This window comes from Tauraco erythrolophus, chromosome 3 (genome assembly GCF_009769465.1).
Source record: "Tauraco erythrolophus isolate bTauEry1 chromosome 3, bTauEry1.pri, whole genome shotgun sequence".
NCBI lineage: Eukaryota > Metazoa > Chordata > Aves > Musophagiformes > Musophagidae > Tauraco > Tauraco erythrolophus.
The window spans coordinates 51,400,668-51,420,829 of NC_141467.1; the positions used below are offsets into that span (position 1 = coordinate 51,400,668).

The following is a 20,162-nucleotide window of genomic DNA, read 5'->3' on the forward strand; positions in this document are numbered from 1 at the left end:
AATAACCAGAGTCAATATAAAATGCTGAAATTTTATTTTCTTAATGTACTTTATAAATGTTGAATCCTTTTTGTCTACCTCCTGAGACTTCTGTGCGCATTCAAGTCATGCTTTATATGCTGAGATGAGGATATCAGACGCCCATGACCTCAAGAGGAGCCATGTCCAAGTCTAGTGCCTCCTCAGAAGACTGGGGGGGACACTGCAGTGATTTGCCTGTAGGTCTCACATCTCTTGTGGCTCTGGCCCTTGGGAGAGCCAGCTGTGAGAATCGGAGGCCACTGGAGCTGTGCACCCCAGAGCCCCCTGGGTTTCCCTGGATAGCTGGCTAGCCCCACAGCAACATGATGCCACCTCAAACCACCCCATCTTTCCTGGAGATTCCTCCATGGAGTTAGGGAACGTGAAGCATTGTGTTCCCATGCCTCTGCCTGATTCTTCCCTCCCTGTCCGGAAATCTCTTAAGCATGGAGAGAGGCCTCTGTGAGCCCTTTCTACAAAATTAGCTATGAGTGCATGAGAAGGATCTTTTTGTGCACATTCCTACAAGTCCAACTGCAGACACTGCTAACACTTAATCTGAGTAGAGCACTGCTAATGGGGAAATGTTATGGTAAGACAGCTCGTTCAAGTCCTGGTGCTGATTCTAACTTTGCATGCTTTTATCATAAAAAATAGTAAGGAGCATGCTCTTAAACACCACCTAAAATAAAACCCATAATGAATAGTAGTAATTTTAGTTCATTCATGATTAATGAATATAAAGACACAGCTTCCAATGCCAAGGCTCTAGACTGTGGTTGTGAGGCAATTCTTTTCTGAAGGAACATTTATTATCACATTACCTCATCCCAGATGTTACTTAGAGATTGAGGGTTTCACAGCTAAATAAGTCAAGTCTTTTAATATTGTCATGTCTGTGTTTTGCAGGGTAGAACATTGAGCATTTGTTTTTGTTTTCTGTAATGCTTGTGTTTGTCTCTCAATCAATGTGTCCTTTCTGAGAAGATGGTCTGGAATATACCATGACTGGATCCTGTTCCAATGACAGTTTATTGCAATGTAAACACCTCTTACAAAGAATTATATTCTCTATAAAAGGAGAAAGAATGAACTTACCACTTAAAAATTCTGCTTATATAGTTGCAGTGCTTTCCCAGCTATGTATTCAATGAATTCAGCACTCTTTGGGTCTAAGTTGGGAGGAACTTTAATGGTGAAAGTAGGTGAAGTCAGAATATTCACATCTACCACAGTTTCATTTTTAGCAGAGGGATCTCCAGGTACCACCTAGAAGAGAGCAAATCAGTACTTTAGACACTACAAACTACTGCGTACTTTCAGTTTTGTTTACACCTGCTGTGCCTACTGTCTTTGACAGGGGAAAATTAAATAGAAGAATATTTTAGACTTGTCTACTTTCTTTAAATTACTTTCTTCTCAAAAGACAGTGGGTGTCTGAATTTATGCCAAAGCTTATTGTAGGCAGTGAGAAGAGCTGACATGGCACTGCAAGACCGTGTTAAAGAACTGCATGTTAATATTTATACCATTAACTACATCTATGAAGAGTTTCCAATCTCCTAATGAAAACTTAAAAAAACCCACTTTAAAAAACCACAGAAGGCAAAGGCAGGGACTCTGAGAATGAAGAACCGCATACTGTAGGAGAGGATCAGGTTCGAGACCATCTAAGGAACCTGGAAGTGCATACAGGTGTACAAGGCCATGAGATGCATCCATGGGTCCTGAAGGAACTGACAGATTAAGTTGTTAAACCATTATCCATCATATGTGAGAAGTCATGGAAGTCTAGTGAAGTTCCCACCAACTGGAAAAGGAGAAACATAACCTCAATTTTTGAAAAGGGAGAAAGGGAAGACCTGGGCAGTCAGTCTCACCTATGTGCCTGGCAGGAGCGTGGAGCAGATACTCCTGGAAAATATGCCAAGCCACATGGAAAAAAAGGAGGTGATTGGTGACAGCCAACATGGCTTCAGTAAGGGCAAATCGTGCCTAACAAATTTGATGGCCTTCTATGACAGAGTTACAGCGTTGGTGGATAAGGGAAGAGCAACTGACATCATCTATGCATCATCTACCTGGACTTGTCCAAAGCATTTGACATTGTCCCACATGAGAGCCTTGTCTCTAAATTGTAGAGACATGGATTTGATGGATGGACCACTCGGTGGACAAGGAATTGGCTGGATGGTCACACTCAAAGAGTTGCGGTCAACGGCTCGATGTTCAAATGGAGGCCAGTGACGAGTGGTGTTCCTCAGGGGTTGGTATTGGGACTGGTGCTGTTTAACATCTTTGTCAGTGATACAGACAGTGGGATTGAGTGCACCCTCAGCAAGTTTGCAGATGACACCAAGCTGGGTGGTGGTGTTGACACACTGGAAGGAAGAGATGCCATCCAGAGGGCAGGAGAGGAGGCTGGAGAGGTGGGCCTGTGCGAACTTGATGAAATTCAAGGAGGGCGAGGGCAAGGTCCTGCCCATGAGTCGGGGCAATCCCAAGCACAAGTACAGGCTGGGAAGAGAATGGATTGAGAGCAGCCTTGAGGAAAAGGACTTGAGGGTGTTGGTTGATGAGAAGCTCAACATGAGCCAGCAATGTGCTCTTGCATCCCAGAAAGCCAACCGTATCCTGGGCTGCACCAAAAGAAGCGTGGCCAGCAGGTTGAGGGAGGTGATTCTGCCCTTCTACTCTGCTCTCATAAGACCCCACCTGGAGTGCTGCATTCAGCTCTGGAGTCCCCAGCACAAGAAGGACATAGAGCTGTGGGAGTGAGTCCAGAGGAGGGCCACAAAGATGATCCAAGGGCTGGAGCACCTCTGCTATGAAGACAGGCTGAGAGAGCTGGGGCTGTTCAGCCTGGAGAAGAAAGCTCTGGGGAGATCTTGTAGCAGCTTTCCAGTACTTAAAGGGAGCCTACTAGAAAGCTGGAGAGGGACTTTTTACAAAGGCGTGTAGTGCTAGGACAAAGGGCAATGACTTTAAACTGAAAGAGAGTAGATTTAGGTTAGATATAAGGAAGAAATTCTTGACCCTGAGGATGGTGAAACACTGGAACAGGTTGCCCAGAGAAATTGTGAATGACCCATCGCTGGAAGTGTTCAAGGCCAGGTTGAATGAGGTTTTGAGCAACGTGATCTAGGGAGGGTGTCCCTGCCCATGGCAGGGGAGTTGGAACTAGATGATCTTTAAGGTCCCTTCCAACACAAACCTTTCTATGATTCTATGATTCTGTAACTTGTGTGTGAGTTGTCCCACGAATTTCAAGACGAAAGGTTGTGTGATGGGAGTTATTCAGTCCTATGAATTTTTCTGTATGTTTTTCTAAGTCAGACTTAGATCCGTAGCTTTATTTTTCTAGAGGAGATAGATAGCTCAGATCCTGCTGAGAAAGTCTACTTAAATATCACCTGTGCCCTTGTTCCTGATTTTGTGATTTTCTGTGGATTGGACAATCATTCTGTGTAAAGTTTTGTAGTAATAGTTGTATATTGGATTTCTGAGTTGGAAGGGAGAATAGGATTTGTTCCTGGCCCAAGAAAATTGATTGAATTTACCTTAGATACATTCTTGTGTGCAAGATACAGTTAATCATGACATGTTTATTGGAGCATTGATAGATGCTGTTAAAGATAGGCAGCTTCCACTGCAATAACCTGCATAACATTTGCCCCCTTTGAGCTTTGGGAAATATAGGTAGAGGCAGAGACATATAGCTAGATATTCAGTGATCCAATAAGGATGTGTTACTGATTGGTACAGAGAAATTTGTCTGTGAAGGGAATCTGAGGCCAGTCAAAGCTCCTAGTGTCAATTTACTCTTATGAGACAGTGATTCAGGTTAGCCTGTCAGCCATCCATCAGACTAAAAGGATTTAGAGGAAAATAGTTTCTAATCTCTGGAGTTTCAGCTCATCAAGGGATTATCAAGCATAGATAAATTCAAGATGGGTAGGATCTTTGTGTTGTAAAACCCAAACATTACACATGTCTAACCATCCACAATCCCCAAGAGTGTAAGTATGAGCAAAGCATAGGTCAAAGGCACTACTGTGCAATAGTTCCCTTCAGAAGATATTCCTTACCTTAACTATATTGAAAATGTTTTCTGGTCCAATGGTCATATTGGATAACTCAGACACCCACCCAAATCTTTCTTTCATTTTGTTCAACAGGTAGGAAGTGTCTTCTGTGTGACGCTGAACCACCTGGAGTATCTGCTCATACTGCTCCCCCGAGAGATTAACCAGCTTAAAGGCTTCATCGAACTTGATGTGCAGTTCAGGAACATTTGGGCAATCTGTTAAAAAAGACAGACAGCATGAAGCTTATAGGAAACTACTGTAAAAAAGTCTAGCAAGGGGGCATGTTTTGGGTTGGTGTTTAAAATAATGCTTAAAAAAAAAAAAAAGTAATTTTTTGTGACCTACTTTGATATATTTAGTTTAGGCTTATAATGACTAAATGGATTAATTATCCAGTTTGCTATATTACAATGATTTACCAAGTACTTTCAGGTTTATATCATATTTCATGGCAATAGGTTATCTGTTACGCTAAATATGAACTGGTAGATTTTACATGTAGCAACTTCATAATCTCCTTGTACATTGTCTTTTGTTTTAATTGCACATCTTTAATTATCAATCCTTCCAAGTATATAGGTTATTACAAGAAAGCCCATAATGTATGTTAGTATTTGTGTTGAGTGTTAAGGCCTAACATTTATCTAACAACAGGTAGAGATTCATATCTGACTAGTATAATCTGCCATTAATTCAGAACTAAAGACTGCTGGTTTTTTCTTTACTAAAATACGGATTTTAAACAAGAACGTGATATTAAACCTATACAAAAATTACTATGGAAAAATTCCATTTATTCTCTCTCAAATGGGACTGTCAAGGGAGACCTTCAGGCTGATAGTACAGTAACCACAGATACAAATTGGTATCTATAATACACAGCTGTAGACAAAATTATCATTTTAGTCAGATGGAAGTGGTCTGATACTCTTTTCAAAATGTGTCATTGGATCATTAATATTTACTGCACTGGAGATATTCTGAAGATATTTGGGTTTAAGCATATTCTGTGGCTTTTAACACCTAAATAATTCTGGAAACACAGATGTGTGATGCTGCAGCAGGAGTCCTGAAAGCAGTTCTAGATGATGCAGTCTGAATTTTTTCCAGGTGCCCATGGGCAGCACATGCCAGAGCTTTGCCATCTCCTTACGTACTGACAAGCAGTCACCTTCTTGTCCTTCATGTCAGCTCTGTTTGCTGACATGGTTCGACAAAGAGTAATTGCAGGCTCTTCAGCACTTGCTTTCCTTGTGAGGAGCCGAATGCTACCTGACGCTACGTCTGGTTGTCTGCAGGAGCAGCGAGCATCGGGAGTCTGAGCTTCTCCTCACTTTCTGTGCAGCACTTCTGCACCCAGCGGGGATCAATTACTGCCTGACCTCTTGCTTCTCTGCAGGATGGCAACTCTAACAAAATATATAGGCATTTTGCGATCGAGAGTAGAACTTCTCTTTGGACCTCCAGCGGTATGTTAACAACTGAGTTATACTGACACTCTGTGGAGACAGTGGGAAAAGGTAATTGAAGTCGTCTGGAACGAGGAGCAGTGTTTGTATCCGTAGTTACAGTAAAAACTCAGTGACTGAATGTTAATTCCAAAAATATGGAAACAGCACAATGGAAGATGACAGCCTCAAAATCTAAAAACTGGTCATTAATGCGTTACAGAAAAAAAAATCAGAAAATAGCTATTTACCGTGCAAAAGATTGTCTTGACATTTCTGACATCTCTCATGAAACTGTGGGCATCCAGAGGAGTTCTCCCGAAGCTCCCTGCACAGAGGCCTCCGGCGCCCTGACGCAGCTTTTGAGAACATGCCACTTCTGTCAGGATCTAGAATGGAGTCACAGTATTTTTAGACCGCCATTAAGCTTAGGGTCTTGATAAATAAACACATTTGTTACCTACTCTGTGTGCTAGAATATAATTTCTTGCCCTTAATCCAAAACATCTGGCATAAATCCATCCCTCCTCCACTCCAAAAAAAAAAAGGAATGAAACATTAAAAAACAGAAATCAGGAGAAGATACAAATCATATTTTCTTTCAAGGAATTCATGCCGCTATAGTATTTTCCCTTATAAAGGCACAGTAGTGTATTCCCCACTAACAGCCAAATAATTGCTAATATTATCACACATTGTTTCTAAAACATGTGAGTTCTGATAAGATCTTTTTGACCCTTACAAGTCAAGATGTTTCATAATCACATACAGCTAGATGAGAGAACAGTACCAAAGCTCTTTCTGAGGTAACATGGGTCATGATACAGGAAAAATTGAAAAGTACTGTTGTAGGATCACTTAACTTTGTATTTCCTGGTGACCATTTAGTGGTTATGTCTCCTACCACTCAGAGTTCTGGCATGTCCTTACTGTGATCTCCTTATAGATAGGCAACAGCATGTGTTTGAATGATGCTTGTTTTTCTGATTGCATTAGTAAGATATGAAGGATAAGACTTATTTGTATTCTAAAAGTTGACCAAGGGTTGCTTCCTCTATTGAGAGTTATCAGCTGAAACCAGTGTTACGCCCAGAATTTTTCTGGTCCCTGGAAAACTTGATGGCTTGTCTGTGTTTGATTGGCACACTGCATTGCTGTGGAAGCCTAGAAACAGGGCTTGCAGCTGTCTGGCTGAGCTTAATGGCTTTTGACAAGGGCAGGGATATGCCTTGACATGTCATAGATTTACTCTAATTTTTTAGAATTGGTGACATCTCAATATGATATGGTACATATTGTAGCCTGACAAGTGCTGAGACCAGACCCGTCAGTCAGCCTTATGAAAACCTATATTTGTCATGAATTCAAGTGCTTCTGAGAAACTCCTGCAAATGCTTTGAGAATTGCTGTAAAAATCAGGCTGTGTAGGACCTGTAAGTCCCCCTGTGATACTTCTTTGATATTTCTAGGTGATTTGTACCTTTTAATTTAACTGATAAAGTTATCCTTGACCCATGCCTGTTTAACCAAGAAAGCCTCCAGAGCTCCCATGCTCCCATACTGCATCTCACACTAACATACTTCAAACTGAATCATTAACCATAGTTTAGCAATCCCGAGGAGTTTGATCACATTGACAGTGCAGGTGATTTTAATTTTCTAACACTTGCCTTTGGCTTGTTCTGGCACATCTCTTCTATTATCTCTGTATTCATCAAATACTTCGGTAATCACCTCACTGACACCTTCAAACACCGTCTTGCTGAAATCAAAAACTATCTGTACAAAGCCAGGTATACCCCAGCCTTTCTGTGAGCCGTCGTTTCTGGTAGTATCCTCAGGTAAAGCTGGCATGCTGGGAGACTCATTCAAGTCCAGATCAGACATGAAATAAGTCTGAAAAGACTGGTCAAATTCTTTTTGCATCTGCTTGAAAAAAATGAAACTTTTGTCAAATACTGAGCCCATGTCTGATAATAGTTGGCTAAATAAATCTTCCATTTTTACTAGCTGAGTATCCTCTTTCTCAGGCTTTTCATTAAACTGGGTGTCTTTTCCTTGATCTTCATGAAAAGTAAAAATGAGTGGAGGTATTTTCCTCAAGAAATCTTCAACCTGTGTATAAGAAGGAGATAGATCAGCTGCCTGATGGGTTATCAGTTTTTCATGTCTCAAGGAAGTGGCTCTAATTTTTCAAGTACCCATAGAAACAATGCCCTCTTAATAACTGCATACGCAGCATATTCTCCAAAGTAATTTAAGACACTAGACTCTGAAGAGTGAAAGTACATTCAGTCTAAATCATTAGCTCCAAATCAGATCTGGAGTAAAAGGTTTGCCAGTTAGTCTTTAATCTGTGGAGGCTCAAAGTTAGTATCCGTGTTTGGGTTTCTTCCAACAAACAATTTGGACTTTATCTTGGAAGCGTTTCTGTGGTACTCATGTGCAGCGTAAGGAACAGAGGGTGATTGTTCTCACTGTGATCTGTAAACACCCAACCCTCTCTCACCAATGGCCAAGTCCTCACGTGCTTGTGCAAACTGAAACCCATTAAAATCAATGAAGCAGTGGCCCAGAGTCCATGGTTTGATGATGGAAGAGACCCAGCGTTGACTCTGCTTTGCAGAGTTCCCTTCCCAGTCCCCCTCAGCCACCGGTTCCCTGCTCCTTGCTTTAATGTACCACCTTCACCTGAGAAGATGCAATGTTTTCTGGAGCCACACTCCATGGCATTAGAAAACTGGTAGGGGTTAAGAAACACCCTGCCAAACACATATGTATACATACACGTATACCTTTTTTTTTTAAATCAGATCAGCTGCTTGATCTAACCAACAGTGCAGCTCAGAGGGAAGACGCATTGTGAAATGGCACTGCAGGAACAGCCTAAAACAGGATTGCCCCTGTTGCCTTTGCGTCATCAGCCACAGCTATCGTCTTTGTCCTCTTTCTTTAGAATTATTTAGGTCAGAACACACTTCTTTCTTCGAATGCTTCAAATAAACCGTATAGCTCACTGAGGAAGTTACCAAGAGGGTCAAAGACAGGGACAGTGCAGTATATGACTTTTATTGCAATAATTTCAACCTGACATACACAGGCTCCTCAAAATCTAAGAGATATGTTTGAGGTATCCATGAGAGATATCTAAAAAGCCAAAAGTATCACCAATAGTCTTAAATTTAGTATCTTCCACATTTTTACCTGAACAATTTTAAAGATATGCACAAACGTTAAACACCTTTGCTCTAAAGTTTGCCATTACTGAAACATACTATGTTTCATTTTTAAGTTATCATATTTTTCAGTGCCTGGGGATATGAAAGCTAGGTAATCTGGCTAAAATTTCGGTAGCAGTAATTGCGCAGTTTCGGTTGTAAGCTGCACTTAAAGCACATGCCCAAATAAAAAATGTGATTACGATTTTGTTAAATCTTGTAATAATAATGTACCAGCCAAGAAAGCATATTTTCTTTCTGACAGAATTAGGGGAATCTCCTTTGCTGACAGTTTTATCTGTTAAAAAACAGTTAAGCATTTTAAAGCTATTTTCTTACTTAAAGAGTAGATTAAATTAAGTATAGGAAAGAATGATGTTGTATAAATAGGTGATTTTTTCCCCATGAAATTTTGCTGACTATATCTACACTTTCAACTCTGCTGGTTTTCAGATGGACCATAAAGAATCTGTGTGGTATTTTTCACAAATGGTTATTGAGCATCTTAATGTAAGTTCTACTGTGAGAGACAACAGTGTATCTGGCGTGACTCTGTTGGAGTCAGGGCAATAATCAGTGTCCATGGAGTCACGCCAGGGTGCAACTGATCTCATTTTGGCTCAATGTTCAATGAATACAATTGCATGTAATCTCTGCCATATAACTTCACATTTCCACACCCTCCAAGTCAAATAATTTTAGTAACCTGGTATAAGTGGCAGAGCTGGCATTGAGAAACTAAGATATGCTGTCTCTAAAACTGCTAGGTGAATTCAAGAGTATTTTCCAGATACAAAATTTGTTCCTACCTTTCTTCTAAATGTTGGCAAACCATGTTTGCAAGTTGTATAAAATCTCATGCAGGCACTTTCTAAACAAGATTCACATTCATCCATAAGTTTTCAAGGATATTTGACATTGTCTTTCTTCCTCTTCTAATCTTTCCTTACTTCATCCATAAGTCGCAAGGCTTGCTAATAAGAAAAAAGATTCAGTTGAGGGCAATTTTCAGATTAATGTTCTAAATACTTATCCCTGTGTTGATCGCTCATTTTAGCTATTTGTGGTTCTTTTTTTTTTGCTAATCTCTAACCATTAGAGTAGGTTGTCTTCTCAGCTGCAATCTCATATGGAGGGAACTGAAAATTGAAAAACTATTCCTTAAAGGATTTTTCTGATATCATTTTCTCAGAAGGCACAGCCTACAAAACCAAACAGATCTGTACAGTCTACCTGTATCTTTGAGGTTATGAAAAAAATAAACACGTCTTTTTGTGCAAGAAGTATTCAACCTTTCAGTTGAATATTCAACACTATTCAGTTTCTCATAGTGTTCTGGTTGAGAAACTGATAACTGCTGGCCTGGATAGGCACACCCTCCTTTGGGTTAAAAACTGGCTGGACGGCCGGGCCCAAAGAGTGGTGGTAAATGGGGCTAAATCCGGCTGGAGGCCGGTCACCAGTGGGGTTCCCCAGGGCTCAGTGCTGGGTCCAGTTCTGTTTAACATCTTTATCAATGACCTGGATGAGGGGATTGAATGTACCCTCAGTAAATTTGCGGACGACACCAAGCTGGGAGGCTGTGTCGATCTGCTCGAGGGTAGGGAGGCCCTTCAGAGGGATTTGAACAGACTGGATCGTTGGGCCGAGGCCAATGGCATGAGCTTTAATAAGGCCAAGTGCAGAGTCCTTCACTTGGGGTATAAAAACCCCAAGCATCGCTATAGGCTCGGGGAAGAGTGGCTGGAGAGCTGCCTGGCGGAGAAGGACCTGGGGGTCTTGGTTGACTACCGGCTTGATATGAGCCAGCAGTGTGCCCAGGTGGCCAAAAGGCCAATGGGATACTGGCGTGTATCAAGAATAGTGTGACCAGCAGGAGCAGGGAAGTGATCCTGCCCCTGTACTCGGCACTGGTGAGGCCGCACCTGGAATATTGTGTCCAGTTTTGGGCCCCTCACTTTAAGAGAGATATTGAGCTCCTGGAGTGAGTCCAAAGAAGGGCGACTAAACTGGTCAAGGGGCTGGAAAATAAACTTATGAAGAGAGGCTGAGGGAGTTGGGGCTGTTTAGCCTGGAGAAGAGGAGGCTGAGGGGAGACCTGATTACGGCCTATAAATACTTGAGAAAAGATGGTGGGGAGGTAGGGGAAGGACTCTTTACATTAGTGTTGGGTGATAGAACAAGAGGAAATGGGCATAAGCTTAGTCAGGGGAGATTCAGGTTGGATGTTAGGAAGTATTTCTTCTCTGAAAGGGTTGTCAGCCACTGGAATAGGCTGCCCAGGGAGGTGGTTGAGTCCCCATCCCTGGATGTGTTTAAGAATAGGGTGGATGATCTACTTGAGGATATGGTTTAATGGGGATTAGGGATGGTTGGACTCGATGATCTCTAAGGTCTTTTCCAACCTAGAAATCTATGAAATCTATGAATCTATGAACCTTCTTATAAGATCATGTGCTCAGCTCAGATCTTTTTTCTCCGTATCATATCTGCAGTATTCATCTGTTTCACAAATGACCCTTTTTTGTTGCTTTGCTCTATTCTTTAAGGGACCGATATTTCATCAGGTTAGGTCCTTGCCATACATGAATTCTTTCCCTAATGCAGAAATACGCATTTCCTCTGTTTGCGATTATACTAATCAAAAGACTGTAGTGAAGGGGTTTCTTCCCACTCTTGTGGAAGTGTGAGGCACTCCTTCTGTGCTGGAGGGAAGTAAAGATGCATTTTACAATGCTGCTTCTATTTACTGGATCATTCTTCATCAGGTAAAGCACAAAGCTGAGCAAGTTGGAAGCAGCATTTTAGAATAGACTTGGCAATGGAAAGACAGAAGAGTTCTTCCTAATGAAGTAGATTTCACATCATGAATTTCTTTGTGCAAGTACAAGATATTATAATGCTTTACATTTCCAGACAATGTTCCAGGTTGTTCCTAAGCATGACAGAAACCTTTTAATTGGTCAGTCTTATTCCTTTCTGGTGGCATTTCAATAGGGAAGAGGCTCACAGAAAAGAAAAATTCTGTCAGAATGTGCTTGGTGGTGACAGTAACTGTGGTCTTCATAGTTTATGTTTAATTATTTTCTGATCTTTCTAATATAGTTATGCAATGTTTTATGAACTCTCACTGTGGATATAAGTTCCATGTAAATGAAATCATCCAGGAAGAACTAACAGCAGTGTAGATAATAGGAGTGTACTGGTGTTTCCTAAAGATGTTAGAAAACTATCAGGAACTTTTTGGCTTGCTAATACAAATAGTTTAAACAAACTACTGGATGTTGGGCCAAGAGAATTGCCTTTCAAGTTCATCAAAAGCAATACTGAGAGTCTTTATATTTTTTTAAATATACAGTAGTCTCTATTTCTCAGGGTCATCTGAGGATGTGACTCTGAGCCTAGGCATTGTGCTAGGACATTGGAAATTCCCCTGATTCCCTGTACTTTCTCTAGAGCACATTATAATTTGTGGCTTTGATATTTTTCTGAAGGTCTGAAGTTTGAGACATGCGAGGCAGAGCTGCTGGACCTCCTGTATGAAACACCTTTATACAGTTCCTTGCAGTTACCTTGGTCTGGATTCAGTGAAGCAGAGGATTTCAAAAAATGAGCAGTAAGCACAATACTTTATTCAATACATTGCTGTTGCAGCAGCTCTTCTGGATGTTGCAAGACTCAGGTTGTCTCTCCAAAGTAATGTTTGAGTCTACATACATCATTTAATGTCTCCTTTTACTGCACAACTTCTCCATTGCCACATGGTGGTCACCATCAGCTTGACTATGCCTAGGCTGCTGCTAGTTACCTCCCAACCGCAGAATAAAATGTGAGACCTCAAATCCCAAAGAGGGTTGGTGTCAGATGATGTTTTACCTTACAACCAGAATGGACTGAGAGAAGGTAACTTGCTAACTTGTGGTAACTCAGCTGTATGTTCTCTAGTTCTCTTTTAGTTTCAATTTAGAAATAGCTTAGACATTCAGTTGTAGGGAAAAATTAACGGGATGTCACTTGGTTAGAAAGCTGTATTTCTAAGGAAAGATAGAAAATCTTCATCTCTAGCTTTTGAAAGAACCATGCAGTCTGGAAGATGTCACCAGCGAGGCAGGCAGTGCTCTTTTTCAGTGCTTTATTCCAGCACAGTCTGAAAGTGTCCCTCAAGGTTAAAGCCTCAGTCTGCCAGGGTCCTGCCAGCAAGCAAGCTCTTTCTTAAGAAATTGGCAAAGATAAACTAATATTTTAAATTATTCTGAAATGTGAACATCTGGGTTCCTGATAGGCTAGTGAAAGATGTCTATTAGCCCAACTCCAGCTTCCAGGAGACAGGCAGTGAGAACATTGGTAAGAGATGCCCTGAGAGTTTTCTTCCACTAGTGAGAGAAAGGGAGAAGCAAAGATTTCCTGTCAGTCATGGCTTTGCCACATAAAGAGATGTATGCTGCTCAGAGTGTACATACAATGTGGTTTTACATTCTTCCCAGAAAATGGGAGACACCAAGGGACTCCCTTCTGGGTTACTTATTGGCCTAATGGCACACTGTACCACTGCCTGGAGGAAGGGTAAATCTGCGTACAACCTGCCTCATCTTTGGTTAAAATAACCACAACTTAACAAAAATACAAACAAAAAAAACCTGATGCACTTTAGTTACCTGTTTTTCTCACTGCTTTTCTTCAATGTTTCATCAGATCTACGTGCTTATCTTCATTTCTTTCCATCATAATTTTCATCTGCTTAATACCAATCAAAGCTTTCTTACCTCTTCATCTACGTACTGTCTCTCCAACTTCAGATAGTACTAAAAAAAGCCAAATTATATAGTGACTTAATCAGATTTTAACAGTAGCACAAATTGTCATGCACTGATGACGAAGGAGAGTGAAACAGCTCTATGTCTCCTTACAGTTGCACAGCCAAATTATTGAGATAGTAAATCCTGAATAATACAGAGCCAAGTCAATTTCTATCAAATAAGGATCTGGTCCACACACTTGCCAGGGAACAGCTGTGTGTAACTCAGCTATATATTTGGCTGTCCCACTTCTGGTCACTGAATCTCAGAATAGTTAAGACTGGAAGGCACCTCCGGAGATCATTAAGTCCAATACCCCTGCTCCAAGCAGGTCAACTAGAGCAGGTTGCCTGGGACCTCATCTGGATTTTGGATATTTCCAGAATTACTCATTGGTTTCCTAATGACATAACCTATATATTTATTTGATCTGAAAGCAGGCTGTGACAACTTCCCTTTACATTTTGAAAACGTAGATTATTGGTGCCTTCAACTTGCTTTCATAAAAATGCAATCTCTAGACTTCTTGTGAAGTAAAGACTGTAGAGTTTTGGTGAAAGCCCGGGTTGGCCCACACGTTGCACGTTGAAGCTCTGCATGATTGTCTGTCCTTTATCTGTATTTGTTGCCTTTGCAGAAATACCCTGAGTATCACTGGAGCTATACAAACCAAGTGAAGAAAGCATCACCATGAGACTGCCAAAAGCACATCAGTCATTCCTTCCTTTAAATCTTTCTTCCCTTCCTCTAACTTTTTGTTCTTTACAGAAATATTATTAATGTAGACTGAAGCAAAGGAATATTTCATGGCTGACCTTCTTGGGATCTCTATCCACAAAATACAGCCATGCTTAAAGGTGAATATGTGCAGAATAGCTGCTTTTTTCTAAATTAGGTAATTTTATTTCAATTATTTATAATAACCGTCTTTTCCAGCAAAGCATATAATTGTAGAATAAACATTTTCAAAGATCATTTAAACAAACAAAATAATTCAAAGTCTGTTGGATTGAATTTAGGGTTCAGTTTATATTCTAATGATCTATGAAGGACCAAATAACCTATAAAAATGCTGTAAATACTTTTTTTGTAAGGGGATGCTTATCTGCTAATCCCTTTACTTTCTCATCCCAGTTGTTCTTATCTCCCCATTGTGCGTATAGTCAGATGTATGATGGTTTCTAAGCTCCACACATGAAAGCAGATCCTCTTGACGCTAGCGAGTGTGCAAGTCAAAATGCACTAGGAGACTGGAGACCTAGCCCAGGGGCTTCAAGCACACTTCTGGTAAGAAAAGCATACGTACGTTTCAGGTTTTCGCGGAGATTCGTTTCCTCCTGCCTTGTCGGTGCACACTGATGACCGTTCAGCCATAGCACACATATTACAAATAACCAAGAAGACTTCATGTTCTTTCTGTTAAAGAAGCAGGTTGGTGCAGTTAAATGTAAGTGTCTTCACGATGCTTAAATGCCTAGGTGTAATCTTTACTAAGTATTATAAAAATCCTGTTAGTTTTGACTTTAACTATGGTTTCTGAGATCTTTAATATGCACCTAAATGCTACTGTTAATGAAAACACATGAGTAAGAAGCCTGACCTCATTTGCAATTACCTATTCAGACTAAATAAATTCCACTGAGTTTGCACAGTGGTTTAACAGAATCGAGACATGTATATATAAAACTGGAAGCTTATGCAGCTCAGTCTGTCTCTTCTACCTTGTGAAACACACTAGCTACTGATCTCACATTGTGTTCTTAGTTCCTATTATAAATGCATCCATGCTAAACATTATTGTCAAATTTAAAAAGAGATTTCTAGAATGCTATTCCCTTCCTTGTCTCCAAACATGCAATCACTTTCATTGTCCTTCAGGATAATGGTTAATATAGCAGACACAATAATAGATGTTCGAGGAAATTGGCAATTAGATCAGTTTTGTAAACAAACACATCAGCGATTGAAAGAAATTCCTACAAAATAAGAGAAAGAAATGCCATTTGCTTTATTTCCCTCCCAAGAGCAGTTAGAAGAGAAAAGTTTATTTTTTAGAAACCATGCAACTGCACTTCATAGTTTTCATCTGATTAAGTGAATACAGTATTTAAGTGCCTTCTTGTTAGGCACTATAGCCCTCTTGGAGATGCCGTTACCAGCTGCAAGTACATACGTAAATTATGAGTCTGGATTTATTTATAGCCTGGATTTACTTCTATATTACTTGCATATTGTACCTTTACATTTATAGCAAAAGACCAGTTAAATGTGCAACGAAATATGAACCCATTACCAAAGAAAAGTAAAAAATCCCCAACATATTTACCATTAATACGGAAATACCTCCTCTGCAAATTGCTCCCTGCGTCAGGAATGGGTCGGGCTGTGTTCTGATCTAATTGCTGGGAGTGCCAGGGATTTTGCCATGTTCTACTTATCTGATGAGAAGGTACTTAATCCTATTAATGGGACGTTTTGTCATTAGGCTAGAGGATTTTGCGTGTATGGGAGTTCATGATCATCTCTGTGGGCAAAACCACTAGAGGGAGCGTTGGGCAGAATTGCACAATTTAAGGTAATTTGGATCTGCTATTTTCCTGTAGTCAGTAGCCTTTCGACTTACGAGCTCTTCCATCATCTTGCTTTTTACCTTAGGAGACATCTGCAGCTTATGTTCTTAGTGAAGTTGTTACAATTAGTCTGGCTAAAAATAGCTTCCAACATTTAATCTCTTCAGTGTAGTTTCAGTTTGCTATAAAGAACACTGGATTATGTAATGGCCTTCTTCGTATACCTTCTGAAGATACAGAAATTGAAAAAAAAATCAGGAATACACATGCAAACAGGTGTACGAGTAGAGTCTGAAATGAGATAAGCAAATTTTGGCCTTTTGTACATCATTATACTTGCTAATGTTTTGGGTATTTGCCTCTTAATGATTTTCTTCAGGTAATCTATGCGTGTGAAATATGTCTGGGATCTGACCTGCGTGAAATTTTGGATACTTTGAAATGAGATATTTAACAGATGCTCGATGTAAAATATGGACAAATATCGCTAGCAAGTCGTATCCTACCTTGTGATATTCAGTAATAATACTCCCTTGAAGTCAAAGATGAGACAGGGAAAGTAGATGTCTGTAGCTCATGGTCTGTCGCAGCAGTTTTAAAACATCACATTGCTTTTCGTTTACCTCTTAGTTAATAACAGCCAATTGATGATTGATGGTTAAGATTTAGCATGATTAATGCTTCTTAGGCAAGAGATTTGAGGGGTTTATTTTTAAACACATTATCAGGAAGAGTGGAGAACCTGTTAGCTCTAATGAGAACCGCAAGTCATAGAATCATAGAATCATAGAATGGTTAGGGTTGGAAGGGACCTTAAAGATCATCTGGTTCCAACCCCCCTGCCATGGGCAGGGAAACCCTCCACTACATCAGGTTGCCCAAAGCCTCATCCAACCTGGCCTTGAACACTTCCAGGGATGGGGCATCCACAACTTCTCTGGGCAACCTGTTCCACTGCCTCACCACTCTCAGAGTGAAAAATGTCTTCCTTATATCTAATCTAAATCTCCCCTCCTTCAGTTTAAATCCATTGCCTCTTGTCCTATCACTACACGCCCTTGTAAAAAGCCCCTCTCCAGCTTTCCTGTAGGCCCTCTTTAGGTACTGGAAAGCTGCTATAAGATCACCCCAGAGCCTTCTCTTTTCCAGGCTGAACAGCCCCAACTCTCTCAGCCTGTCTTCATAGCAGAGGTGCTCCAGCCCTCAGATCATCTTCGTGGCCCTCCTCTGGACTCGTTCCAGTACCTCCATGTCCTTCTTATGTTGGGGACTCCAGAGCTGAACACAGTGTTCTAGGTGGGGTCTCACGAGAGCTGAGTAGTCCTCAATTTGCATTAAAATTAAGATAGCTCCACTCTTATTTTCTGAAAATGATGGATGGGAGGGGAATATGTATTTTGTTTTAACATATATGTATGAATTCCTGGCTCACTGAAATGCTGCTAACTCCTTGACCAAGACTACACAAAATCTTTCGAGTTCTCTGTTGTGGCAATACCAAGCAAGCATCCTTGCAGACTTCGCGATCCCCTGGCCAGACTGTCTGCTAACGCCCCTGGAGCTTGGGCTGAAGTAGAAGGAGCAGGCTGTCTCTCTGGGCCTTGTGCTTGGCCTGGGATAGAGTAAAAGGAAAACACATTTGCACAGAGGAAGACAGTCTATTGCAGATACTTGTGAAATGCATGTTAGCCCACGTCTTTCACTGCAAGGGTTTGCCCCCTCATTTTTTGGCATTTATCTTTGCTAATATTCACATACTAGCAAAAGTTACTGCTGGCCTTTCCAGACCTGACTTGATATAGAGAAAGCTTTGCTTGATCCAAAGTGAAAAGGGCAGTTTCAGCACATCACCCATAGTTCACAGGAATTTGCAAGAAAGCAGGAGATCTCAGTCTGGCAGGGAGGGAGAGCAGCACTCCTACCTCTGGCACAGATCCCACCACTTATTTTTGGAATTGCCCATCTTCTGAAGGTCTCTGTGGGTCTCTGGTCAAACACACTCTCGCACCTAGCAAAGTCAGGCCTTAAGGAAAGTCTGTGCTGAACCTAATGCTGAGACATGGAGTCCTGGTGGGTATCGGGCTCCTTTTCTCAATTCAGTTGATTTTAAACATTGCAAAGTCAGTTGCATTGCCTTAGATGTTATCCCTCACACTTTGTTATAACCACTATCTAACCATATGGAAAAAGACGTTATATATTTATCTGTTTCTTTTTACAAAAACACCAAATTCTAGTTCTCTGCTCTCATGTTATTTCATATATATCTAATGGCTGAAAGAGGAGGTCTAAGGAACCTGAGGACAAAACTGTCTAGAGCTAGTATGCCTGTTAAATTTAACCTTTGAAGTACACTTAGGAACCCAACACTGTTCTTGAAAGGCAGTTATTAGTCATGCTTACTCTGGAAATCTTTTCTTCTCTCATTTCCGTTTTGAATTTAATTAAACAAAAATCTCACCAATTATACCTTCAGGCTTCGTATCAAATATCCACTCTCTTTTCTTTTAACATTCCAAATCTGATTTGCAGTGACCTATTGTGGAGAGCTCCAGTTTTTATCTCAGCTGCTATGTTCAATAGTTTCCTCTTAGTATTTTATTTGCTTGTAAATTTGAGTGCTTTGATCAGCCATCGTATGCCATGTCACGACATTGTACTGACATGTTTATTTTTTTCAGTCTAATACAAGCAATGATCCAGTGCTCACTGTTGCTGTTGCAAATTATAAGGTACTCTTCTAATGTTGAGTCATACTAGAGACAGTCTGAAGAAGTTCTTGTGAGCAAGTTGTACAAAGTGTCTTTTTCCCCACTCCAACTGTTATTCCAGTACTGCTATATTTAATTTAAATTAATATACGCTTATTGGAAAAAATGAGGAAATAGCTTGAAAAGGGATTTCAGCAAAAATAGTCTTTTTGCAAGATACTGATAAATTGAAATGCAAATAATTGTAATGATACAGATAGCCATTGAGCTTGAACCTAGCTGAACTCGAGCAATGAGAGCTGTGGGTGCTTTGTGGAGTTTCCTTCTGTCCTGTTGGATGACCTCCACAAATGTATAACATTTTTTCACAATGCACTGTGACTTCTCCCTTTTTGTTGATCCATTCCACCTGGCAGGATTAAGCATCAAGAAATATGTTGAAATGGAATTTCCTGTGTTATACATCAGCTGTAGGATTCTGTTCCAGTTATATATTTACACAATTATTTGCTGTTTTGAAGAGTTGTTTCCTAGTATGTATTTTCACATTTCTTTCTGAGCTAGGCCAATCATATAACGATCACGCTGAAAATACCTGTACATATTTATAGACTCTATGGTCATGCAAAGTGCTACATATTGGTATTAAATTTGATACTTTAATGAAATAGTCCCCAGTTCTACAAAATCTTAATTAGCTTTATTTGTAAGCACACCATTAGTTCCACTGCTTTCAACTGAATTTAAATCCTAGTGGGGGTTTATCATGTAATTACATGGCTAATCTAAAGCATGCACAAAGCTTTGCTAACAGTTAGTATGGGTTTTAAGGCTATAGAATCCAACTTTGTTATATGAAGTTAGTTTTGTTTTGGTTTTAGTACTTCTGGAGCCCCCGAGTGGTTTCTGCTTTCTTTGTATTTCGAAGTCTCTTGGAGCCCTCCTTCAGTTTGTGTTCAGTCTATCTTTGAAGCTCTACCTGAGTAGCTGAAGTTAGGAACCAAGGCTCCTTCTTTAGTCCGGAGAGAGAGGCGAGCTTCTGAGATTCATTCAGTCATGCTGGAAGGCCTCAGAGCGAGGAGCTGAGGCTACCCTCAGTTAGAGAGCTAGACTGAGTCTAAGCTATGCATGTTGCAAAAGTACCAGCTCGGGCCCCAAAAGTAGCACAGCTGTGTTAGCACGACAGGATCCTGAAGTTCACAAGCCCTGCAGCAAAGTCGGGCCGACACAATCGCCCGGTCTGGAGGAGGGTCAGGACTCTGCACTGCGCTCAGCACAAACATGAAACCAACTGAAGGCATGGAATCAGC

General features: G+C 40.6%; 1 protein-coding gene across 1 annotated transcript; it reads right to left on the minus strand.

The window, feature by feature from the left end:
- Nucleotides 1-1,122: 1,122 nt before the first annotated feature.
- On the minus strand, nt 1,123-14,980 carry CLUL1 (clusterin like 1). Its single transcript, XM_086609302.1, is given in 8 exon segments — nt 1,123-1,290; nt 4,110-4,324; nt 5,809-5,946; nt 7,228-7,672; nt 9,585-9,665; nt 9,667-9,724; nt 13,457-13,538; nt 14,878-14,980. Coding segments are annotated over 8 exon segments (1,290 nt in total).
- Nucleotides 14,981-20,162: the final 5,182 nt, after the last annotated feature.